Here is a 23,913-nt window from a genome sequence, read left to right as displayed (position 1 = left end):
TGATGCCCTGTGATTCCTGGCTTTTCCCAAAACTAAAATCACTTTCAAAATAAGGCTTTATTTATTTTTAGAGAGAGGGGAAGAGAGAGAGGGAAACATCAATGTGTGGTTGCCTCTCACACACCCCCTCCTGGGGACCTGGCATGTTCCCTGACTGGGAAACAAACCAGCAACCCTTTGGTTTGCAGGCCAGCACTCAATCCACTGAGCCACATCAGCCAGGGCTAAAATCACCATTGAATGGGAAAGGATTTCAGACAATCAATGAGATTCGAGAAAATATGACAGAACAGCTGATGGTGACTAGGCGAATTGGGTGAGGCCCCAAGGTGCCTACTTTGAAGGGGACTGAGGCGTCATTGTCCTATGTACAATGTTTCTTGTATCTTCTACAATAAATGTCTTTATTTCTCACATTACATGGCTGGATATCTTCTGGACATACCTTGTATATATAGTTAAAATGTTAAGCTATTACAACAAATAAGATCACCCATAGTGATAACTAATATCTGTGCAATGTTTTTTAATTTAAAAAAGGAGTTCAAGCCCTGGCCAGGTAGCTCAGCTGATCAGTGTGTTGTCTGGATGCATCAAGGTTTTGAGTTTGAATCCCAGTTAGGACATATACAAGAATCAACCAATAAATACATAAATAAGTAGAACAAATCAGTATCTCTCTCTCTCTCAAAAAAAAAAAAAGAGCTCACACACATTAGTCTACTCACAGACCTTAATCCATTCAAAGACCTTGTCCCATTTTATAAAGTAAAACAAGAGATAGGATTTTTTAAAAGTTTAGTAGATATTAAAAAGTTATATTTGACCTGCCTTTGGATAAACCGCTCCTGAAAAAAAAAAAAAGAGAAATGCTACTGAGACGCACAAATGGAAAACCACAGAGAATAGGACTCACTGCAATCAAGCTTACACTGTGTTTACAACAGATGGTAACACTGGGTTGTGGTTGACAGCANCATTCAAAGACCTTGTCCCATTTTATAAAGTAAAACAAGAGATAGGATTTTTTAAAAGTTTAGTAGGTATTAAAAAGTTATATTTGACCTGCCTTTGGATAAACCGCTCCTGAAAAAAAAAAAAAAAAGAGACATGCTACTGAGACGCACAAATGGAAAACCACAGAGAGTAGGACTCACTGCAATCAAGCTTACACTGTGTTTACAACAGATGGTAACACTGGGTTGTGGTTGACAGCACAATGACTAGAGGGACAGGGGTCAGTCCCAGATACTCAAAAATGGAAGTGATTTCGTCATTTAATAAAATTCTGCAAGATCTAGTGCTGGCACGACTGTATGATTTGCACAAGTGGTTCCATGCATTTGTTTGTTTATGCAGCGTCTTGCTAACTGCACTTGCATGAGGGCGTACACTAGGTTGTAAACTACACCTTTTCAGCTCCGGGAGCTGACTCCATACCATCTGACGGAACATACTCTGGGAAGACTTAGAACTCTTCCCTCTCCCATAGTATTGCCAGTTCGTATCTAGGCTTTGGGTTTCCCAAAGCAACCACAGACAGTACCGCGTCACCTATCCTCCCAAACTCCAGATAAAGTGAGGAAGAGGGAAGAGGCTAGCGCCACGCTTGCGCGTCAGAGCGCGCAGGCGCAGTCTCGCTTCTTCCTGGTCACCTTGCACCCCCACCCTACCTCCGGAAGTCAGCCTGATCCGCCCTTCAAGGTCAAAGGAGGGATGCGGCTGGGTGTTCCAGTTGTCAATCATACCAGTCTTCCTTCTCCTCAATACCATTGGCACCGGGGGAAAGGGACGGCCTGCTGTCGTCTGCCTACTCCTTTGAGACTCTGCGCCACCGAGGAAGCAGCTATTGGTGGAGGCCGGCGACCGCGAATGCTCACTTCCGGCGCGGTCCTCCACGATTCCTCCCCTACCCAGCCGTCGCCCTCAGCTTTCCCATCCCCCGCCCTTCCACCATGGCCGCCTCTCTATGGTGTAGGAAGAAGCTGGCCCTGGGTGCCCTTCTGTAGCGCTCATTGCCTCACCCTCACCCCTGGGGGGCGGATCCAAAGGAACCTCGCTCTCCAACCTTTGGGGCACCAGCCAAGAAGGTTTCCGACCCCCTACTTCGGGGCAGGACTCCTCTTTCGCCCACCTTCTGAGGCAGAAACTTAGGGTTTTCCCTACTTCTCTTAGAGTCAGAAGCCAGAAGGGGCTCACCTTCCACTTCTTCAGGACGAAGCCTCTCCTACCACACCCGTAGGGGCGCAGACCCTTACCTAAGCACACTGAGGAGCTAACCGCTTTTCCTCAGCGCTGCCAGTCAGCCTTCGCCTCCCCGGAGCGGCCTTTCGGGGAGGAGAGAGGAGTGGAGAGGACAGGGACCCATTCCTTCCCCTCCCCCACTAGTCCCTCTTGCCCCCAGTCCCTGGCAACCCAGAGATCCTCATTTTTAGGACTTCCAACCTATCCGTTCCTTGGCCTTTTCCCGTCTCCTGGCTGCAGCTATGGAGTTACAGAAGGGAAAGGGGGCAGCAGCAGCTGCTGCTTCGGGAGCAGCGGGAGGTGCAGGAGGAGCGGGAGCAGGAGCCCCAGGAGGGGGGAGGCTGCTACTTTCAACCAGTTTGGATGCCAAGGATGAGTTAGAGGAGGTAGGTGTGGGGGGTGGGGAAGGGAGCCAAGAAATTGGGTTGAGGAGGGATACTGGAGCGGATACGGGGTGGGGGTGGGGGAGAAGGCCTTTAAGTTTTTTCTAAGGCAAAACAAACAGTATTCCAGACTTCCTGCTCCTGGAGGAAGAAGTGTGGGCCAACTTCCTGGACAGGTTGTCATAGCAACAGAAGCCATTAGTATGAAAATGGGTGGGGGGTGTTGATGAGGAAGGGCTACAGCATCCAGATCTATCGAATTTATTTTTGACATTCCTTTTCCATATACAGGCCACAGCTATTCTTAATGTTTAACCTGTTTCAGTTTAGGTCATACGTTGAGTTGAGAAGTTGTGTGTGTGTGTGTACGTGTTCAGGGGCTGTTAGGGGAACTTCCAGCAGATCTTGGACCTATCTGTCAAAACAGTATTGACTTTACTACAGAGAGCGCTGTTTACTACTAGACACAGTCAATTGCCAGTGATGTTAACTGGGCTTTTGTTTATAAATTGTTACAGTAGTTTGTTTGAGCCAAACTCATGACACACCAGGGAGCAAGATCTCAAATGCTCCCTTAACTGGGAATTTTTTTAAAAGATTTTATTTATTTATTTATATTTAGAGGGGAAGGAGAGAGGGAGAGAAACATCAGTGTATGGTTGCCTTTCGTACATCCCCTGCTGGTAGTTGGCCTGCAAGGAACCAGCATGCAACCCAGGCATGTGCCCTGACTGGGAATCGAACCGCGATCCTCTGGTTCACAGGCCCGCGCTCAATCCACTGAGCTACACCAGCCAGGGCTTAACTGGGAATTTAGAATGAGTGAAGACTTAAGGAAAAGGGAATAGTGTTTAGTTAGCATCAACTGCAGCTGTGGGGTAGGGGGTGAATGGGACCTGGGGACTCCTTCAGAACCAGATAGCACATGCAGAAGAAAGCACATAGATGCTGAGAAAGGGTGGAGTGAGGTGATGGAATGGACCTTAATGGGGACTTTAAAGTAGGGATAGTTGCCCTTCCCCTCCCTTCCCGACTTGTTCCTCTTCCCCTGACAACCCAGAGCTGATCATGCATCTCTTTCCACTGCCATGCACCAAGACCCATACTTAGGAATATGAGACCCAGAACTGGGACACGACTGTTGAACTGTTTATAGGACCTAATATGTGCAGTTGGTGCTTAGCCAGGGATGGGATGAGTTAGGCTGTGGCTCTTCACAGGCCATTTCCCTGCTTCTAACTGTCATTGCCCTTTATCAGGTACTAGAGGGAGGGCAAGGAGATAAGTGGAATTGATAATTTATATTTGAAAAAATGTTCATTCAGGTAGAGATGGTGGAACATATATGCAAAAATGAACTTTGTGAATCAAGAGGTGACTGGATAGCAACTTTGCAGATTATCCATCAGCAAATGTCTACTCAAAAGCTGGCTTCCTATCATGCTTCTCCCCCATAATTCTTTGTGTTTTTAGGTAAATCAAAATTTTCCGCTTGTTATTTTTATCAGTTAAGGTAGTTACAGTTAGGAACATAAACAATGCTTCTAAAAATATTATAGTCCCAAACAATGATTTTAGTATTGCTTGGCAGTTTGAGTTGTCCACTTATTTAGAAATGGGCACTGTCATCGTCAAAGTATTTATTGAGCCCTTTGTTCTAATACTGGAGCTCTAGATTGTAGAAGGAAAATAGCTGACTGCCTTTGAGTCCTCCACCAGTTTGAGTGGAGAGGAAAATACCCCAAGGATTGGATGAAAATCTGTTTCCCACCCTGGTTGCTAGAGAGGTCATCTGCCCCTTCTCTGATTTGTGCCACAGAGCAGTACAGCATCCTGTTCTTCCAAGCAGTGACGTGTTTGCTAGTAAACAAACTGGTATGGCAGGAGGGGACCACAAAAGAGGGAAGCATTTCTTGCTTTTTTGGACTGTGAGAGTGAACTTTCAACTGTTTCCAGGGAGAGGCGTGGGGGGGAGGGTCTCTTTTTTTCTGAAATCCTTTGTGGTATGGATATTTCCCAACATGTCTTAGGCTCCCCCCTTTCTTTCTTTGCACTTTGTCCTTTGCATTTGAATTTTCCAGCAAGCCTTGCCACTCTGTTTTTAACCCCATGTGTGCGGATCCCATTAGACCAGAGTGTCTCTAAGGGCAAGACTTACTGGCTTCTTCCTCTGGGTCTCCCTACAGAGGTCTGCACACACAAGTTACCAAACCCGATGTTGTCTGACTGATCTCTGATTGTTCTGGTTTGGTTATTTTCTAACAGAGGCCTACCTATTACCCAGGAACACAGACTTAGCTTCCAGACCATGTGTGCTTACTGTGTGCTGAGTGATAGGAAAATAGGGTGAGGGGGACCCAAGGTCTGTCTTCCAGAGCTTATCATCTAAAGAGTGAGTTTTGACACCCATAGGATGAAACGTTAGGGTAGTGAAGAGATGGGGGGGGGTCATTACAGCTGCTGTGATGAGAAAAGGCCCTTTAGGGGTCTGAAGTGTGAAGCACTGGTGAGGAGCATCCCAGGCAGAGACTGTGACTCTTCTACCCAAGGGAGCATTTGTTGTATCCTTTCTTCCCCTTGGCCCTAGTCCTGTCTTTGAAGAGGGAATTCTTGCCCATCCCCATCCCCATTTGGGGAATGAGATAAAAATAGTGCCAGAGGTTGGAGGCTTTTAGAACATGTAGCTCCTAGTCTCGTACGCCTACTCAGTTCCAGGTCTTTCTTCTGCTGAGGACTCTGTCCACTTGGAGGGAAAGGCGAAAGCAGGAGCTGTGGCCCAAACAAGTCAAAACTTCCTCTTAAGCTAGAGAAGGTCTGAGTTAGCTTCAGTTAGAGGTACATCCCAGGTTTTCTCCAAGGAAATTGTGTTTGTGAGGAATCTCTAGGGAATGGGCTTTGAGTCATTTCTAATTTTTTCCCCTTGAATCCTCATTTCACATACAAGTGACTCTTGGTTTTGGAATACTTGGAGTCCAGCTTGTTCAGTAACTACTAATGTGGGTCCTTGGGATTTCGCAGGATCATATCTTCTTTTTGTGAAGATTGTAGAAGTTAGTCCTTCAGGGCCACTCACTGTCTTCCATAAGGGGTAGTATTTAATATGAACTTTTTTCCACACTCTGTATTCACCTGGCTGAGACAGGGAAAACTAGGAGGATAGAGGGATCCCTCCGCCTTCAATCTTCAGCGTCAGGTGTATATTGGCAAAGTGGAAGGCCTCATCCCATCCCCTCCCCCCTATTCCACCTCCTGCTGCTGTCATGGAAACCATGTTCGGGTACTCTTAGTACTAGAAAAATTAATTCAGAAGTTCCTAGAGATGGTAAATATTTACTCAGCTCTCTGAGGTGCTGTTGTGGAGGGCTTGCTCTGAACAGAGTTGTTCTGCCAGCAGCTGGCGCCTCTGGAGCCGGGGGGAGGGGACTGCTACTCTGTTGTAGAGGTTTGGCCTCCTACAGCCTGCTTTGAGGCAAGGTGGTCCTGTTGCCCTGGATGATTTGTAATTAGTCTCCCATCCCTGTTTGGGTAAGTAACTGTAGTTTGGAAAGCATAGCATCTTTTACACTTGTGTTGCCTGAAGGGACTGGCTCTCACATTCCCTTCCTCATAACTTTTAATACACACATCCAAATTCTGAATCCTCCCACTTTGTACGTCCTTAGCTGGGCCTCCCTGTTCCAAGAGGCCACTTTTTTTCTCAATTGAGCAGTGACCCATAGAATTGCCTCAAGCCTCAGAGTGAAGCTTAGAGTGTGGAGTGAAGCTTGGAATATTGACGACTAAACTAGGAGAACTTAGTTCAATCCAAGGTTTCTCATATCACAGCCAAGACTTGGCCGGCCGTAGGGCTCTGTGTCTGGCTTTGCACTAGGATCTTGGTGCAGGCAGGGTTCATCAGTCAGGCTTCCTCCAATCTCCCCTATGCTTTTCTCTCCAGAAGGCAAACATTTAAGTAAAAGAAGAAGCTTTTCAGCCTGGCCAGGGACTTAACCCATGTCCTGTAGTAGCAGGTTAAGTTTTCAGGAATCTTTAAGAATGAGCCATTACCCATAGTGGCAGGGGGGTGGGGGTCAGTCTGGTCCTCAGATTTAGTTGTGCAGTTGCTGAATTAAATTAATTAATTCCTCTCAAAAAGGGAATAGATTCTAATTCTACTGAGGCCATATGTTAGGTGCTTTCAAATTTTATTACCTCATTTAATCCTCAGAGCAACCTTATGATACAGGTTTTGTATTTTCAGATGAGAAAACAGGGTTTAAAGAGGCTAAGTAATTCACCCCAGATGAGCCCAAGGCTCCAAGTGGTGGAGGGGTTCTCCTTGTCAATTTGCTCATTAGCTTGCTGCTATCTGACTTGTTTCTCTGACAACTCAGCAGATTTCTTCCTTTGAGGAGGAAGCAATATCTAGAATTCTGGGATGCTGTGCTGCTGCTTGTTCCCCATCTGTCTCCACTCTGATACTCCTTGTTAACCTTGGCCGGGTGAGCAGGTCCTCCAAGATCTGCCGGCAAAAACAGTGTGTGCCTAGCTGCGGGAGGCACTGATGCTGCTGTCATTGATAACTACCTTGCCTGGAGAGGAATGAGATTTAAGAGAAGAAAATCCATCCTGAGCTTTTCTCCCTACCCGCCCCCCCCCGCCCCCCATCATACAGGAGCTAGACTAGGTAACAATGTATCTCAGCTTGTGGGTAAGGGGGTTTGTGAGAGTCACAGCTCAGCTTTCTTGTGATCTCACAGCTCCTTGTCACAAGCACACAGGTGCTGTTGCTTAAGGCTGAGCACTCTGATCTGACCTAATTTGAGGGAGAGTCCTGATGTTGGATGGTGAAGTTGTAAAATCTTCAATCCTGAGTGATTTCGGGCCTATTTTAGGTTGAAGTTTTGTGATTATGGGAGCTCCTTGCTTAAACACTGAGTTCTACCCTGTGTCACCCTACACTTTTAGACAGGGTTGATGGTCAAAGGAGAAAGATGATTGTCTTCATTCCTGTCTTCATTGTCCTTACGTGCCAGTTCCTCACAATGCTGCAGTAGGACCAGTTTTCAGCAAGATGTTTCATGATGACCTCTAGGATCAGGGGGAAGTAAATGGCCTGCCGTTGTCCTTGTTTTTCCAGAATCATCACTGGGAATTGGGAAGTGATTTTCCTTAAAAAGTTTGTGAGTTAATCCTCAAAATAGAAGACTCAGGCATTAGTGTAGGTGGTAATAATGAAGAGGCCCACTGACTTCACATGGATGTAGTTTTGCAGTTGCTGTGTGCAGTTTGCCAATATGTTCTCGATATGTAATATTAAATGCTTCTTTGGAACAGGGACCTGTGGCTAAGATCTCTTTAGAACGTTGATCAAGTGTCACGTTAGAGAGTTGACCTTGACACCAGAGTGGCTCCCGAATGGGCTTTAATGCAGCCATCCCCACCTCTGTTTGACTAGAGATGCTGGCAGGTTTCGGTTTGGCCTTTTGTTTTCCACTAGTCCTTTTCCTTCCTTACATGCATTTTGTTAAGTTTATCTTTAACTTTTTGAGGGGGACATTTCAAACATAAAAAAGTAAAAAGAATAGTATAATTTCCGTGTACCCATCACTGTGCTTCAGTACTTATCAGCACACAGTAATCTTGTTTTACCTCCCCTAGTCTTATCTGGATTATTTTGAAGCAAAGCCAAGACATCATTTCATCTGTAGGTACTTCATATGCCTATGAGAGAGAGACTGTTTAAAGAAAATAACTTCAATACCATACCTAAAAATTTTGACAATTCCTTAATATAATAAAATCAGTGCTCAACTTCTCTCCTTTAAAAAAAAGACTATTTAATTTTAGACAAAGGAGAAGGAAGGAAGGAAGAAAGAGAGGAAGAGAAACATCAATCAGCTGCAACCCAGGCAGGTGCCCTGACCAGGAATCCAACTGGTGACCTTCTTTGCTTTGCAAAACCATGGGTCAGTGGCTCAACCAACTGAGCCATACCAGTCAGGGCTCGAATTTCTCTTGATTGTTCATAAATTCTTTTTATAATTGGTCTGTTCATACCAGTCATCAGACAAGGACTGCACGTTGCGTTCCCTTGCTATGTTTCTAAATTTTTTGTCTTTAAAAAAAATTCCCCTGAGGGAGAAGGGGGGAGTGAAGCTCTGGGTGGGGAGCTGGGGAAGAAGGGAGCATCTTTTAAATTTTTAAATAACTTTATTTTAAAATAAGTGCAAGCTTAGGGAAAAATTATAATACATAGAACTCTCATATATCATTCACCCAGATTCACCAATAATTTAATATTTACCACATTTGCTTTGTTATATCTTTATATATTAACTTTTGAGAGTAAATTGCAACCGTGATGCTACTCTAGTTTTAAATATTTCAGTGTATATTTCCTAAGAACAAGAGTCTCCTTCCCAGTCAGGGCACATGCCTGGGTTGCAGGCCACTTCCTGGCAGGGGACACACGATACATTGTGTGTCCTCGGCAGAGGCAACCATACATTGATATTTCTCTCTCTCCTTCCCTTCCCCTCTAAAGATAAATAAATAAAATATTTTTAAAAAAGAGTCTCCTTTTATAGAACCACCATTACACTACTAAGATCTGAACATCTAACACCGATACATTACTATTACCTAATTTATAGTGCATTTTAAAATTTTACCAGTTCCAGTAATGTCCATTATCACAGTCCAGAATCACACATTTTGGTATGCTGTCTCTTTAAATCTTTAATCTGAAACAGATACCTAGTCTGTCTTTGTCTTTTACGACCTTAAACACTGTGACAGGCCAGTTATTATGTAGACTATCTTTCAATTTAGATTGTTTGAAGTTTCTTCATGATTAAACTGAGATGATTCATTTTTGGCAAGAAAATCAGAGAAGTGATGTGATAGGCTTTTCAGTGTATCACATCAGAGGCATGAGTATCGGGTATCATTTTGTCTCATTATTGGCAGTAATAACTTTGGTCACTTGGTTAAGGCGGTGTCCTCCAGGATTTCTTACAGTTATTATTTTCCCTTTGTAATTAATAAGTATTTTGAACCTATGTAAATATCCTCTTTCCTGTGAAAATTTTACCTCTGCCTTTAGCAACCAGTTGATGATATTTGCCTGGATTATTACTCCTGTCACTCCTTCTGCATTTATAGCTGGCATTCCACATACAGAAGAGCTGTCTCTTCTCTATTATGTATGCGTCTATCATCATGGACTCATAGATTCTTATTTTATTTAATGGGTTATCATTTTAAGTGTCTCTCTCTTTTTAAAGATTTTATTTACTTTAGAGAGAAGGGAAGGGAGGAAGAAAAAGGGAGAGAAAAACAACAATGTATGGTTACCCCTCCCGCGCCCCTTGCTGGAGACCTGGCCTGCAACCCAGGTATATGCCCTGACTGGCAGTCAGACTTACAACCCTTTGGTTCAAGGCCAGGGCAGCGCTCAATTCACTGAGTCATACCAGCCAGGGCTTAAGTCTCTTTTAATATATGGGTTTCTCTCTCCCTGCCTTTTTTCCTCGCTATTTATGTGTTAAAGAAACTGGATCACCTGTTATGTTGTCTACATTCTGGACTTTGTTGATTATATTCCCATGATGATATTACTTATAAACTGGTAGTTAGCTCTAGAAACATGATGAGGTTAAATTTTCTAAAACTTTTTGGGCCAGATGTATTTTATTGGTGGTAGTGTGAAACACACTCTTAATTTTTCCTCAATTCGTTCACAGAGATTGGAAAGATGTATGAGCATTGTCACATCAATGACTGCTGGTGTCTCAGAGAGAGAGGCCAATGATGCCCTTAATGCCTACGTGAGTATAATACTGTCTCCATATCCAGAAAGCTCTGAGGCATGGTCAGAGAGGTGGAAAGATTTAAGTGGCAAGGAGTTAGGGAACTGACGTCAGTGTCTTGGCTCCCCAAACCAGGTTTAGCAACTCCTCTTTCTCGCTGTGAGAGTTCATCTTTGCAAGCCTTGGGTATCTTTAAATAACAACTCTAAATAATAACTCATAGTTCTATAGTAATTTTTTTCTTTGTAAACCATTCTTACATATGTGACCTTTTACATTTCCTGATCTGTGAGGTTGAAAGGATTTTAAGTAGTATGTATAAAGAATTTAGAATAATGGACATAGTGAATGTTCCATAAGTATTACCTACTTACTATTAATTCATTCTTACATCTTCGGCTTACAAGTGCCAGAAGTTGGATGATTTGCCCTAGATCTTAGCTTGGTAGTTGTGCTTGTCACTCCATGACTGACTCTTTGCAGGTCCTGCTTTACTGAAGGCTTTTAAGATCTGGTAAAGGAGGTGGAGGAAGACTTTTTGTTTTTCATTTTAAACACTTTATTTTCTGCCCCTGGTCTGCATCAAGCCTTGGAGAAAGCAATAAGAATCCATCCTTTCCCATTACCTCCCTTAGAACAGAGGCCCCATCACTTTTAGAAGAAGGAAATCATCAGATTTAAGAGTTGATGATTCTCCTTTGTAGATGATTCTCCTTTCAGAAGTCTCAAGTTTTCTAGGAGAAACTGGGCTTGAGAACTTTCCTTCTGTGAATGACAGTTCGTTTTTTCCTTCTTCATATTCCAGGTATGCAAAGGTCCCCCCCAGCATGAGGAAATCTGCCTGGGTCTCTTCACCCTTGTCCTCACTGAACCTGCTCAAGCCCAGAAGGTAAGACACCCTGCTGTGGACCACAAACCCTTCTCAGATACGGTCTCGGCATATGGTGGAACATAACTGTGGCTTCACTGGCGTACTAGCAGGCCCTCTGCCCGAACTGGACCACCTTGTTTTCTAAATATAGTTTTTTACTCTTGGTAAATTTAGTCATTCTCTGACTAAAGTCCTATCTCTAGATTCTGAAGCTAAAAGGCAAGAAAAGACATTTATGAAAGTGAAAAAGCTTTAAAGAGTTTCAAATTTGAGGTTTACTAGTCAAGGCTAGAAGAGTCAGGATGTAATCCAGAAAATAGGAGAGAACAACCGTAACCAAGAGTTTCTACCTAGAACAACGATCGCAGCAAGTAGGACTCAAGTCAGACAACCTAACGTTGGGCGATTGGTGCAGTAATAAGGTAGTGAGTAAGAGAACACTGGAGTAACTGGAGTTAGACTTCTGCGGAGCACTGTGTGAAGCTCATCTGGTGCCACAGTGCCATCCTGTCACCTTTCCTTTCTGTGAGACTGTCCTCTTCTCTGTTCCTACTGAGTTTTTTCCCCCATCTGTTTCTCTTCCAAGCCAGTCAGCAGACAGGCGCAGAGACTGGCGAGAAAACGCGCAGCCTCAGGCATACAGTACTCCCGGCTCCCCCCTGCCATGTGTTACCAGCAGTTGTGGTAGATAGGGTCCCAGAGGGAGCATGGAGTTAGGCAGACAGTATCTGCTTCCTCCATCTGACCCTGTGTCTCCTGAGAGACTTGTCGTCCTTCCCTGCTCTGGGTCTGTTCTGCATTTTTGGGATTTCTGCTTTCTTTAGAATAGACAGGGCTTTTTGCTAGTTAGTAGTGTCTCTGTCTTGGGTCTGACACAGATTTTTCCTTCTGCCTCCCTCATGCTCTCTGCCCATTCTGTGGCTCACACCTCTGGGGGAGGCTGCAGGGCTAAAACACCAACATTTACTGATGGCGGGTTGGCAGCAGCCCACTGGGCTCCCGCATCTCTTTCCCGTTCCCTTGCTTGTCCTTTTGATCTGTCTGTCCTCCCTCCAGATGGAGTCAGAGGATAATCAGATTCTTCTTTGGATATGGAAAGTTCGTGTCACATGGTGGGATTCCCTAAATATTGGTATTTTTATCACTTTAATTGGTTTGACGATGTAAGGATGCTAGAGACAGAAGGACGTGACAGTAGCTAATCTTTTCGGAGTCCCTAGTCACACCAAGGCCAGGGAGCAGCTGGTCTTGAGGAGTATTTCTCTTTTGACCACTTAGGATGAAAGTTTAGAAATTTAGTATCAAAGCCACCGTGACCTCTTATTTGCATCCCCAGCATCCTCTTCTTTTAGTTCTTTCTAACTGTGGAATGGTTTAAGAGCATGGAATCTAGAGTTGATCTGTTTGGACTTGAATCCTGGTTCTTCCTCTTATTGCTTATGTGACATGGGTTGAATTGTTAACCTCTCTATGCCTGTTCCCTCACCCATAAACATAGAGATAAGAATAAATAGTACCTATTTCAAAGGGTTGTTATGTAATTCATATGCAATTATGTATATAGTACAAAGTTTGTGCATAATGCCACTGCATTGTAGTCGCTGTTATATTTGCCATTACGGTTGATGTCCCCCTTCTGCCAGTCAGTCTTTCAGGGTCGTGGAATGCTGCCTACCTGGTTTTACCCTTTGTGCCCAAACCCTGACAGCATAGAACTCAGCAGGCTGAGGAGGCTGCTAATGAGGTCCCCTAAGGGATTCCTCTAGGAGTCTGGTCTCTAGAGAGAACGGGTGGGAAAAGCTCTGGGGGAAAGGGAAGCGAGACCTCTCAGAGGAAATTGGGGTGCCCTCCTTCACCACCGTGGGAGTGAGTGTGCATAAAGACCCTCCTTTTTCAGCAGAGGGCAGCCCAGAGAAAAGAAGGAAGGCATTTACTTAGGAAGTTCAGTTTGGTTTTGCCCTTTCTGTCTAGGGCCCAGGTCCCTGGGTCTCTTCCTTTAATATTCCCAGCCCTTTGCTTCATCTGGCTGGGTCAGTACAGGTTTAGAAACTTGTGATCCTTCCTGGCTTGTTCAACCAAACCCATTCTGCAGTGACCTTTTACTAGCAGATGAAAAGCAGATGGCCTCCACCTGGTTTTGCTCAGCTTGTGGCATCAGTGTGACATTTCCTAAGAAGGGAGGTAGGGGGACAGGGTGCCTTTCTTAACAGGCTTTTCTGCCTCATTACAAAATAACTCAGTCTGCAAACCCCGCGGCCCCCACCATGTGATGAAGCATGGGATAGGTTTGGGATGGAAAAGCCTTATGGAAGAATAATGTCCAGAGTGGAAGTCTTTCATTGCTACTCTTATTGGTGTTGTTTAAACTGAGGAGGCCAGGGGGCTCCCTTTGGGTGGGGTCAGCCTCTTGGCTGCTCACAAACCTCTCTTCTCAGTGTTACCGGGACTTAGCTCTGGTGAGTCGTGATGGCATGAATATTGTCCTGAATAAGATCAACCAGATACTTATGGAGAAGTACTTGAAGTTGCAAGACACCTGCCGTACTCAGGTAAGGCCAGAAACAAAAGAAATCCAACTCAAAGACATACTGGGAGGAATTGGGCATAACATACCCCCACCTTTGTACCCCTAAATTATAATGTTATTGGATTAGTCTGTTTCTCAAACTTACAGGCTCTTCTCTTTGTCTGTTGTTTCCTCTTCTTTAGTTGGTGTGGTTGGTTCGGGAACTAGTGAAGAGTGGGGTTCTGGGAGCTGATGGCGTTTGCATGACATTCATGAAGCAGATAGCCGGTGAGTTTTATGGCAAAAGCATAAAGAAGAGAGGAGAGGAGCCCAGAGACTAAATCCAAGCAATGGAGAGTGATTGAGTGTCTAAGGGACTTGATTCCTGGGTCATTTAGAATCTCCTGATATAGGCCTCTTCTGGCCACATATGATGAGAAAGAAATTAAAAAATCATGGGGAGCATTTTGGAGCAGTAAGTTGTGCTTCATTTTCCTTCCTGCCAAACTTGGGGCCTGACATAGAATAGTTAGCCTGTTTTAGCCAGTCATCTCTGGTGTTTCATGGTGTATTGGATCTGAAAGGAACCAGAGGAATGGGAAGAGAAGTGAGGGCAAATAATTTGTTCGCATCACATTGTGCTTTCAGAAACGCAGACATCTTCCCTGGCTCCACCCTGTGTTCTGACTACTTGCTCCCTAATAATTATAACATCTGATTAGGGCCAGTTTGAGGGACACACTATGTCACAGAACAGACCCTGACATTTAGGTTTTATTATCTCCTTGGCATTGGTGACATCTGTCTGTGCCACTGAATATCCAAGAGGCCTGCGTGTGCTGCCTCTCACGCTCCCAAGATCGCATGTGCTTGTTTAAAAACGGCCTTGCCTCTCTCTCTCACCATTGCCCAGTGTGTCTTTGCTTCTTCTTTGGGATTTTATATAACACTGATGCTCTTGTTTTGATGTGTATAAACCTTAATTTATGAGATGTGTGACTATGTGAACATTGGATTTTTAAATTAGGACCTGGGGCAAGACATAGCATTATGTTAGCTATTTTTACCCTCTTTCCTGGCATTTTCTTCCCTGTCTGGCACTCCCAGTCTCCACTTCTCATCCTCAGACTTCGGTCTGGTGTTGCTACATGTTAATTGTGCCCCAAGAAGTTCCTTCGCAAGCCCGGAAGACTGTGATGCCCACAGACAAGAAACCCCTGGCCTGTCATGAGTCTGACTTGGGGAGTCAGAGCATCCACGTGGGAAGCATCCACGTGCTGGGCTGCAGCTGTTGCTGTGGACCTGCACCTCTCGGGCCCCGTCTGGGATACCATCCTTTCTTTCCAACCACAGGCTTTTCATGTCTCCTTCCCAGACATTCCCTTTCAAGAGTCAGAGTATTCCCACTCCAGCCCAAGTCTATGGAAAAGTTGCAGCTTTAGTTTCTGAAAAAATCCAGAAACTTCCCTTCCCTTCTCTCTGGAGGCAAAGGGGGAAACTTGAAAGCCTGACAGAATAAAGGGCAGTATTTCCAACATTCAGAACATCATTGATGAGGTAACATGTAGGGATGGACCAGCAGGATGGATGAAAAATATATAAGCAGAGCCATTCTGACTCTCTGTTTTTTTCCCCCTTTGATCAGGTGGGGATGTTACAGCAAAAAATATCTGGTTGGCAGAAAGTGTTCTGGATATCCTGACGGAGCAGAGGTAGGGTCTACCGTGGGGGGTGGGGCAAGAGGCAGATGCGGCCTTGTTGGTTGCAAGTTTGGGAAATGGGGGCGAAAGGATTGTATGAAGACTTAGGTAGCCCCAAGCACCTTGGGTTAGAGAGACTGAGGCAGGGGAGGGAGAGGCAGTTGTATTGGTGGCAAGTGAAGGAGTTAGTGCCATGATACGGCCCAAGGAATGAAGGAGTGGGAAAGAAGGTCTTCGCTGAAATATCTCAGAGCCCAGGAAAAACTAGTTTCATCTGATAAGGGTTTATTTTTGATCCAGACCTCGTTGGAATGTTTATCTTTGCGGAGAGAGAGGGGAGAATGAGCTCAGCAGAATAGGGCCAGCCAAGTACCCAGGCCTGGCAAGTACCCCTTTTCTCCCAGGACTCTCCATCTAACCCGTACTCTTCTTTTGTTGAAGTGGCACAGGAGAGGTGAGAAGGAGGAGGTAGTCTAGACCCACTAGAGTTTGCGTATAGGGTTTGGGGGTTCCAGTGGCAGAGAGGCCATAAGGGGGGAGCATACTGAGTTATCTCACTGATATTTTTCCCTTCCCCATGAAAGTAAAGGACCAGAAATTTTGTGAGGGCTGTTCCGTAGCTGAACTTGTTTGATGGTGAGACCTTCCTCTTGGTCCTGTGGCCTTAGTCTTTCTGTTGCTTCATTTCAGAGTCTGTTTTTGGGCAAGGACACCATAGTAGTCAAATAATTGAGGGGGCTAATAGTATCCATATTTCCTACGTTTAGAATAATGGGCTTCCTCCCTTATTCACCCTTGTTAAAGAGAAGGCTGAATGTATTCTGTGCTCCGCCCAAGCTTGAGAGCTGTGCCATGTCTGCTGTGCAGTGCCACCTAGCGCCCTGAGCATGGACCTGCAGCTGCAGCTCAAGTCACTCTCTATTCATTCATTATTGGTACCATCACATAACCCATGAGAACCTAGTCATTTCTTACCAGGCCTTCTCTTAGGTCTTTGTGCAGAGGGTCTCTGTCCTGGTCAGAGGATCTCCTTTCTCTCTCTCTCTCTTCATCACCCCATCCCAAGATTCAGATACGATCATTGCCTCTGCTAGCAGTCTTCCTCAGGAGTGATTTTTCTTATTTTGTTCCCGATGCCAGATAACCCCCTGTTCCCATAGCTTAAAGCTGAATTTCCCTCATTTGGTCAATTAGAGTGCAGTCTTAGTACAAACATCAAGTAACTGCTGTATCTTTTCTCCTGGCCTCCAAAACACTCACATCCTTCAGTGAAAGTCCCTGGAAGTTTAAAACTGTCTTCTTCCACATCCAACCCCTCCCTCCCTCCCAAGTGTGTCTAGGGCTATGGAATTAAAAGGTAACAGGTAGGGAGGGGGACCCTCCTCAGTGTTCTTGGCTGCTGCTTTCCTTCTGTGCAAGAAGAAGGCCAGAGTCTCTTAATTAGGTGGCTCAGGCGCTTTTCCGGAGTCAGGATGGTGCCTGGTTGGATTAATTAAACTCCCTGTCTTCCTCTGGTTCCCTTCTTCCAGCAGGGGTGCCAAAGTTGCTACAGACTACTTGCTTGGGGAAGACAGCTCCCCAGTCTTGGCACTTTGAGACAACATTGGCCTTTTTGGAAACTCCCCCCTCTGTCTTTCTACCCCTCTTAAAGCAGCAGGGCACTCAATTCTTTTATTACTCCCTTTTCCCCAGAGAAATTCTAAAACTCCTGGGAAAATGGGCTTTGCCATCCAAAATCAAGTTCTTTTCAGATTGTGATTTAGGGCTGGTGATTCATCAATCGGAAATGGTATCAGTGGCTAGAGAGAGAGCCAGGGAAGGACTTGTGACACAGCAGACTGCCAGTGGAGCATGATGGAAGGGCGCAGACAGTGTGTTCTAAAACCTCCGGGGTCTTCCAGGGGTCTTGGTAATCCTTAGAGGCCCCCAGACTATACTTTAAGAACTGCTGACAAACGTTTTTCCCCATATCTGAGCCGGGTAGAAGCTATGGCTTATCTCTGTCCCTGGTACCTCACATGTGTTTGGCACATAAAAGCACTCAGTAAAGGTTTGAATGAGTAAGTCAACAAACAAAATTATTTTATTAGAAGCTAAGTAGTTACAAGGTAAAGAGAGACTGCTTTCATCAGTGTTTATCTTTATTGGGTACCTAGTAGAGTAGCAGGAAGTTGTCTCCATGTTTGCTGATTGATAGTCCCAGAGAATGACAGCATGGGCGAGCGAGCATTCAGGGAACCAAAGAACCTACACCCAGTGCTAATCATCAAACATTTCTAAGGTCCTGGAGCCAAGTATGGGGTGAATTGGGAGGGAGGACAGGAGCAGCCTGCAGGTGCCAGTGTCTTCCCTTTCTACAGGGAGTGGGTGTTGAAGAGTAGCATCCTCATTGCCATGGCTGTTTACACCTACCTCCGCCTCATTGTCGACCACCACGGGACCGCCCAGCTTCAGGCCCTGCGGCAGAAGGAGGTGGACTTCTGCATCTCACTGCTTCGGGAACGGGTGAGGACAACGCAGTATGGGAATGAAACCAGGACAGAGCCACCCGTATGGGTTTTATGCAGTGACCTGGGCTGGGGATGTCGTGTTGGAGTGATGGAGGTGGTTCAGGTCCGGTTTTTCCCTCATTCTAAAACAGATGATGGCTAAAGGGTGGGAGAATCAGTATGGAATGGCTGTCGTTTTAGAAATGCTGCCTGTTACTCTGGCACCCTAGGGGTTTTCCTGGTCAGCTTCATGGACACTTGTGTACCACAGACACAGACCATTCTTGTACCCTCACTGTGGTCACCCCCCAACCTACCTGGCTGGGTTATTGCCTGGTCAGATGGACTGTGAATTGTCCACTATCAGATCTCCAAGAGTGAATGACTCTAGGGCTGTATTCTCTGATGTGGTAGCCTGTGTCCACATGTGGTAATTTAAATTAAAATCAGATAAAAATTTAGTCCCCTGGTTGAATTAGCCACATTTCATGTATTCATTAGCTACATGTGGCTAATGGGTATCCATTTGGATGGCACAGATACAGGTCATTTCCATTACCACAGAAGGTTCTGTTAGACCAAGTAGGTTTGGGGGTAAGGTGTCTAGGGCTCATTTGCCAATCGTACCCTTTTAAAATCTTGTGTCTCTTGACCTGAATTGAAACAATTTTGGGAGGAGCAGGCAAGAGATTAATGTGAAAGCCACCAGGGCTTCAACAGTTCCAAGTAACCTCTCACCCTTGACAGCAGTCCCCAGCTTCCAGCTCTGCTCCCCTGAACAGCAAGGGGCCAGTCCCCTGGTCCCAGCAGAAATCACGTAATCCCTTCAACCCTCTTTCCTTCCCTCCTAGAATATGTCCGTTCCTTTGTCCTCCCCATAGCAGGTAAACAGTCCGTGTTTTTATTCTCTTTACTGTCTCACTCCGCACCCTCATCAAGTTCATGGAATGTTTGATGATTGGCCGGGACCTTGTAAGACTACTTCAGAATGTTGCCAGGATACCAGAATTTGAACTGCTTTGGAAAGATATTATCCATAACCCTCAGGCCTTGAGTCCTCAGTTCACAGGTAAGTAAGGGCTGGGCATTCTGTCCTTGAGAGGTGGGAGGTCAGTATGTATGTACTGCTTGAATCAAGAGGGCAAAGATTGGTGGGGAGGAGGGGCTTTGTCAGTCAGATATAGGAGGCTAGGGACCAGGCAGGCTCTGCCAAGTCCAGCTGGGTATGGGAATGGCAGAGTTACAGAACAATCCATGTGGTTCCCAGATAGCCCCTACTTGGCAGGCTTCAGCTATCATTACTCCTAAGAAAATGTGAGACAGAGAACTAGGACCTTTCTCCTCCCGTCTCCCGGAACTGTTTGGCTCAGGAGGTGAGCTTTTGACCAGTTTCCAGCTTCACTGAGTCCAGCAGGGGAGTCAGAGGTCAGCTCATGAGACTGAGTCAGCAAGGGACTGGAATTAGTCTTGTAAGAGAAGGCCCCTCCCAGGAGCTGTCTTGCCTCTGAATTTCAAGGATCCAGCTTGGTCAAAATCCTCTTTGGGGGAGGGAAAGAGGCTCTGTGTGCCTCCTCTGACAAGGTCCTTTCCATGTCCCTTCCTCCTTCTTGGGTTCCTGCTTATGTTCCGAATAATAACTGTACAGCTTTGCTTCCCCCCCAACATACATGTATGTGTGCATGTAGTGTGTGTACACACATCACATGGAAGCAGTAGGTCAGGATCTGGACAGTCAAGAAAGAAGAGAGGGAAGTCGTGGTTCTGCCTGATACTGTGCCGCTCTTACACTGAACGTGTACTGAGTTGTTTTGAGTGCCACTGTGTGCTAGGCACATGTATATTGACTCATTTAATCTTCAGAACCTCCCTGTAAGATGCATATTTTACTTTCTGTATTTATAGGTAAAGAAAATGAGGTTCAAGGAGATTAAGTAATTTGCCCAAGGCCACACAGCTAGTGCGTGTCAGGCGCAGGATCTAGGTCTGTCCGACTGCAGGGCTCGCGCTCGTGCCACCACACCCCATCGATCCCAGACCCGGGGACGGGACCATCGGGAGCAGGAAGAGAGGCTAGGATTTCCCGTATTTTCCACCTAACTTTCCCACATGTTGCCAATTGGAATAATGTGATGGCCAGTAGGAAAGAATTGGTATATCTGGGTGCTGGAGACGGTGGTGGTTCATTGCAGCAGAGCATACAGATGCTGGTTAGAACCCCAACTTGTACCTGTGCTTGACTCTCTTGGTCTTATCTTACAGTTTCTCCGTGAGTAAGATCACTGGCCATCAGTACTTGGCCCAGGTTCCCCACCTGCCTTCCATTCTTCCTGGTCCCCAAGATTCTTTTCTCTTTCCTTCTACACTTGGCTCAGGTATCCTGCAGCTTCTTCAGTCAAGGACATCCCGAAAATTCCTAGCCTGTCGTCTAACCCCAGACATGGAGACTAAGCTCCTCTTCATGACCTCCCGGGTAAGCTCGCCTACTTTGGCAGCAGTTGCAGGCACCAGCCGGGCTTCTTCCCTCAGCCCGCCGGTTGGTCACTGTCAAGCTTCGCCTGGTGGAACGCAGGTCAGGTGGGTGCCTGTGGTCTGCCTGGCTTTGCATAGAACTGGGATGCAGTGTTGAATAAGAAAGATGATTCCAACTCTTGGGAAGCTTCCAGCCTATCTGAAGCAGTCACGAAACTAATAATGTAATTTACAACTTTGAACTATGCTATATACAAGGGTAGAGTGAGAATGTTTATTCTGAAAAACCCACTCTGGGTAAATCATGAGCTCCCAGGAAGAGAGCTCTGGTCTTTTGGCTTCCAAAGATGGCTGACTCATGGCAGAATTGCTTGTGGAGCATCTGAAAAATCCATCTTCCTGCATCTTACCCTCCCAGAGACTCTGAAGAACCTGTATTTTAACAGAATTTCTAGGCAACAACTGCAAGTCATCCAGGAGGACTGTCCCATGTGGTAGCCACTAGCCATGTGTTGCAATTTAAGTAGTTAAACTAAGTACAATTAAAAATTCAGTACCTCGGTTGCAGTAGGTACATTTAAAGTGCTCAGTAGCCGCCATCGTTGTGGAAAGTTTTATTGAACAACGTTGGTCTCTATTTTTGTGTGTGTTTGTGTGTGTGTGTGTTATTAACTCTTCTGCTTCCTGTTTTGGTTGAATTTGGGAAATAGAAGAGGAAAACCAGATCTTTCCCCTTAATTAGTGTTGCTGTTTGTAACCACATTCAGTATGTTTTGGGGAAGGACTTAACTGCAAGAAGATTTGGGTGTTCCATGTACCTTGGATAATGAACCTATTAAGTCATTTAGTGTCAGAAAGCTTTCAGTCATTGCTGAGTGGTGAACAGACTTAGCTCTTGTTCTCCAGGAATATTGCTTGCTGTTCACAAGTAGCTCAAGAAAAGAAAAGATTATGCTTATGACTGCAGAATCAGTGACAAGTACAGGAGTAAGGAGTCAAAAGTAGACTGCAGTTGCAGATGATGTGACATCAGATCAGTGGCAAGAATGAGTGCATCACTGGCGCGTGACTTTCTGCGTTTATTTGAAAACGAGGACCGTTACACTGGCTGATGTGGCTAAGTTGGCTGGGGCATCATCCCATACACCAAAAAGGTGCCGGTTTGATCCCCTGTCACAGAGCACATATGGGAAGCACCCAAACAGTGTTTCCTCTCCTTCTCTTTCTCCCTCTCTTCCTCTCTTCCTAAATCAATAAACAGCCCTGGCTGGTATAGCTCAGTGGATTGGGTGCAGGCCTGCAAACCAAAGTGTGGATGGTTCGATTCCTAGTCAGGGCACGTGCCTGGGTTGCAGGCCAGATCCCCAGTGGGGGGCACTTGAGAGCACTTGATGTTTCCCTCTCTTTCTCCCTTCCCCTCTCCAAAAATAAATTAATTAATTAAAATAATAAATAATAAAAACAAGGAATATTTAAATCAGGAAGTCTTCCCAAAGGAGGGGAGACTTGAGAGACAGTATTAGATAATGAATAAGGTATGGGAAGAATTTGAGGTCTGGGTCAAGCCTTGAGTTGAATGGTGCTCATTTTCCGCTGCCCAGAGACCCCATCCTCTCTTCCAAGTTTTTTTTTCCAATGTCCCCTTCCCCCAGGTGCGGTTTGGTCAACAAAAGCGCTACCAGGATTGGTTTCAGCGCCAGTACCTGTCCACCCCAGACAGTCAGTCTCTGCGCTGTGACCTCATTCGCTACATCTGTGGGGTGGTTCACCCTTCTAATGAAGTGCTGAGTTCAGATATCTTGCCCCGATGGGCCATCATTGGTTGGCTGCTGACAACATGCACGGTGAGAGGCCAGACCATGAGGGCTATTGGGTGGCAAAGGGTCCCTCTTTCCTCGTGTTCCCTTATTTCCACACTCGTTCTGATTCTCCGAGCCCCGACCCCCAGTGGCCCTCTTTCACTCTCTGTCTCCTGTCTTAGCCTTTGGCCCCCTCCCTCATGTCTCTAAAAATTTACTTGCTCTCATTATTTCCCATCTGGGTTTGAGGTTGAACAGGTCCATTTGTGCCTTTACTTCCAGTCCGCAGGCCTGGGTTACCAGGCATCCCTGCTTCCAGAAATCACAACGTGGCTGTGCCCCTCTCAGATCCAGGGCTTGTGCTCCTCAGACCCTCACTTCCCTGCCTTTTGGGATTGGCTTTGGATTTCTCTTCTCCAAAAGCAGTGAATTCACAATGGAGCCATCTCCTTCCCGTTGTTTTCCTCCTGTGTCTAGGGTGGGACACTATGTTTCCTGCCGTGTAGTTGCCCTCTGACCTCTTTTAACAGGGCTTCCGCTCCCCCATCTGATGACTGGGTCCTTGGAATGTGCTGATTCAGACAGAACGGCAGGCGACTCCTAGGGATCTCTTTCCTCGGGAATGTGCCTGCGGAGTCCAACAAGGGCTCAGACTAGTTGCTCTCTCAGCTCAGGGGTGACCAGGGACGCGAAGGCCCAGGTGTCCTCCCTGATGGGATCAGGGTGTATTTTACTGGTGATGCGAGACCGCAGACCAAGCCTCAGCCCCTGGGTTGGTGAGGCCACAGGGTACTCACACTCTTATATGGACCTGGGTGTCCCTTACCCCTGTGGAGGTTCCTCCCTGTCTCACAAGGAACTGAATTTTGTAGATGGGGCAGTATCGTGGGCCCTGGAATCTGTCTTGGGCTCCTGAAGGGAAGGAACCTGGTTGATGAGGCTAGCCCTCTTTTTTCCCCTTCTCTCTTCTAGTCAAATGTTGCTGCCTCTAATGCCAAGCTGGCTTTGTTTTACGACTGGCTGTTCTTTAGCCCAGACAAGGATAGCATTATGAACATAGGTATGTGACCGAGACCAGGCAGTGCCGCCCTCCAGCCCTCCCCTCAACCCCTCTCACCCCAAGTCTCAGTGGTAGCCGTCATAAATTACAGGGCAGTGTGGGCTGGAGGCGGCTTATCTGGGAGCAGTTCCGTTGTTCTTCATCAGTGTTCCCTTGACCTAGAAGGAAAGTTACTTTGATGAGGCCAACACTCCACCGCTTTTCCCCTAGAGTGATGCTTGGGCTTCAGGGTGGGGGCGGGCGTTCTTTGCAGAGTAAAAGGCTGCATTGCATCCTGCTTTTCCTCTCCTGCTAACTCCCTCCTCCAAGCTGAGTACTGGGGACAAGAGGGGAGATGAGGCCTACCAGCTGTTTGGGGGGTTGTCTGCTTTTGGATTTGCTCAGTGGGAATAGGGGGCAACGATAGACTCGGCTTTCTGGAGCCATTCATATATATTGATCACTTGGTTTATAGAGCTGGGAACAGACTCTCTGATATGGGGGTCCTTTTAATTCCACATTCTCCAGAGCCAGCCATCCTGGTTATGCATCACTCCATGAAGCCTCACCCAGCCATCACTGCCACACTCTTGGACTTCATGTGTCGTGTAAGTGCCATT

At 46.0% G+C, this 23,913-nt stretch overlaps 1 protein-coding gene across 1 annotated transcript in view; it reads left to right on the top strand.

Annotated features, from left to right (window-relative positions):
- The first annotated feature begins 1,805 nt into the window (after positions 1–1,805).
- The window catches only part of INTS3 (integrator complex subunit 3), a 36,498-nt gene continuing 14,390 nt past the window's right edge, over positions 1,806–23,913 (top strand). Inside the window, exons 1-12 of the mRNA XM_037050721.1 lie at positions 1,806–2,630; positions 10,355–10,438; positions 11,226–11,309; positions 13,727–13,840; positions 14,001–14,085; positions 15,443–15,509; positions 17,858–18,002; positions 18,926–19,055; positions 20,359–20,456; positions 22,108–22,299; positions 23,227–23,314; positions 23,822–23,901. Of these exons, the coding sequence (XP_036906616.1) occupies positions 2,487–2,630; positions 10,355–10,438; positions 11,226–11,309; positions 13,727–13,840; positions 14,001–14,085; positions 15,443–15,509; positions 17,858–18,002; positions 18,926–19,055; positions 20,359–20,456; positions 22,108–22,299; positions 23,227–23,314; positions 23,822–23,901 (1,311 nt within the window). The 5' untranslated portion in view covers positions 1,806–2,486. The remainder of the gene's footprint in view (positions 2,631–10,354; positions 10,439–11,225; positions 11,310–13,726; positions 13,841–14,000; positions 14,086–15,442; positions 15,510–17,857; positions 18,003–18,925; positions 19,056–20,358; positions 20,457–22,107; positions 22,300–23,226; positions 23,315–23,821; positions 23,902–23,913) is intronic.

The sequence above is a fragment of the Sturnira hondurensis genome, unplaced genomic scaffold, assembly GCF_014824575.4.
Source record: "Sturnira hondurensis isolate 20B ecotype Veracruz unplaced genomic scaffold, ASM1482457v3 Scaffold0006829, whole genome shotgun sequence".
NCBI classification, from domain to species: domain Eukaryota; kingdom Metazoa; phylum Chordata; class Mammalia; order Chiroptera; family Phyllostomidae; genus Sturnira; species Sturnira hondurensis.
This window is presented reverse-complemented; position numbering and strand designations above follow the sequence as displayed.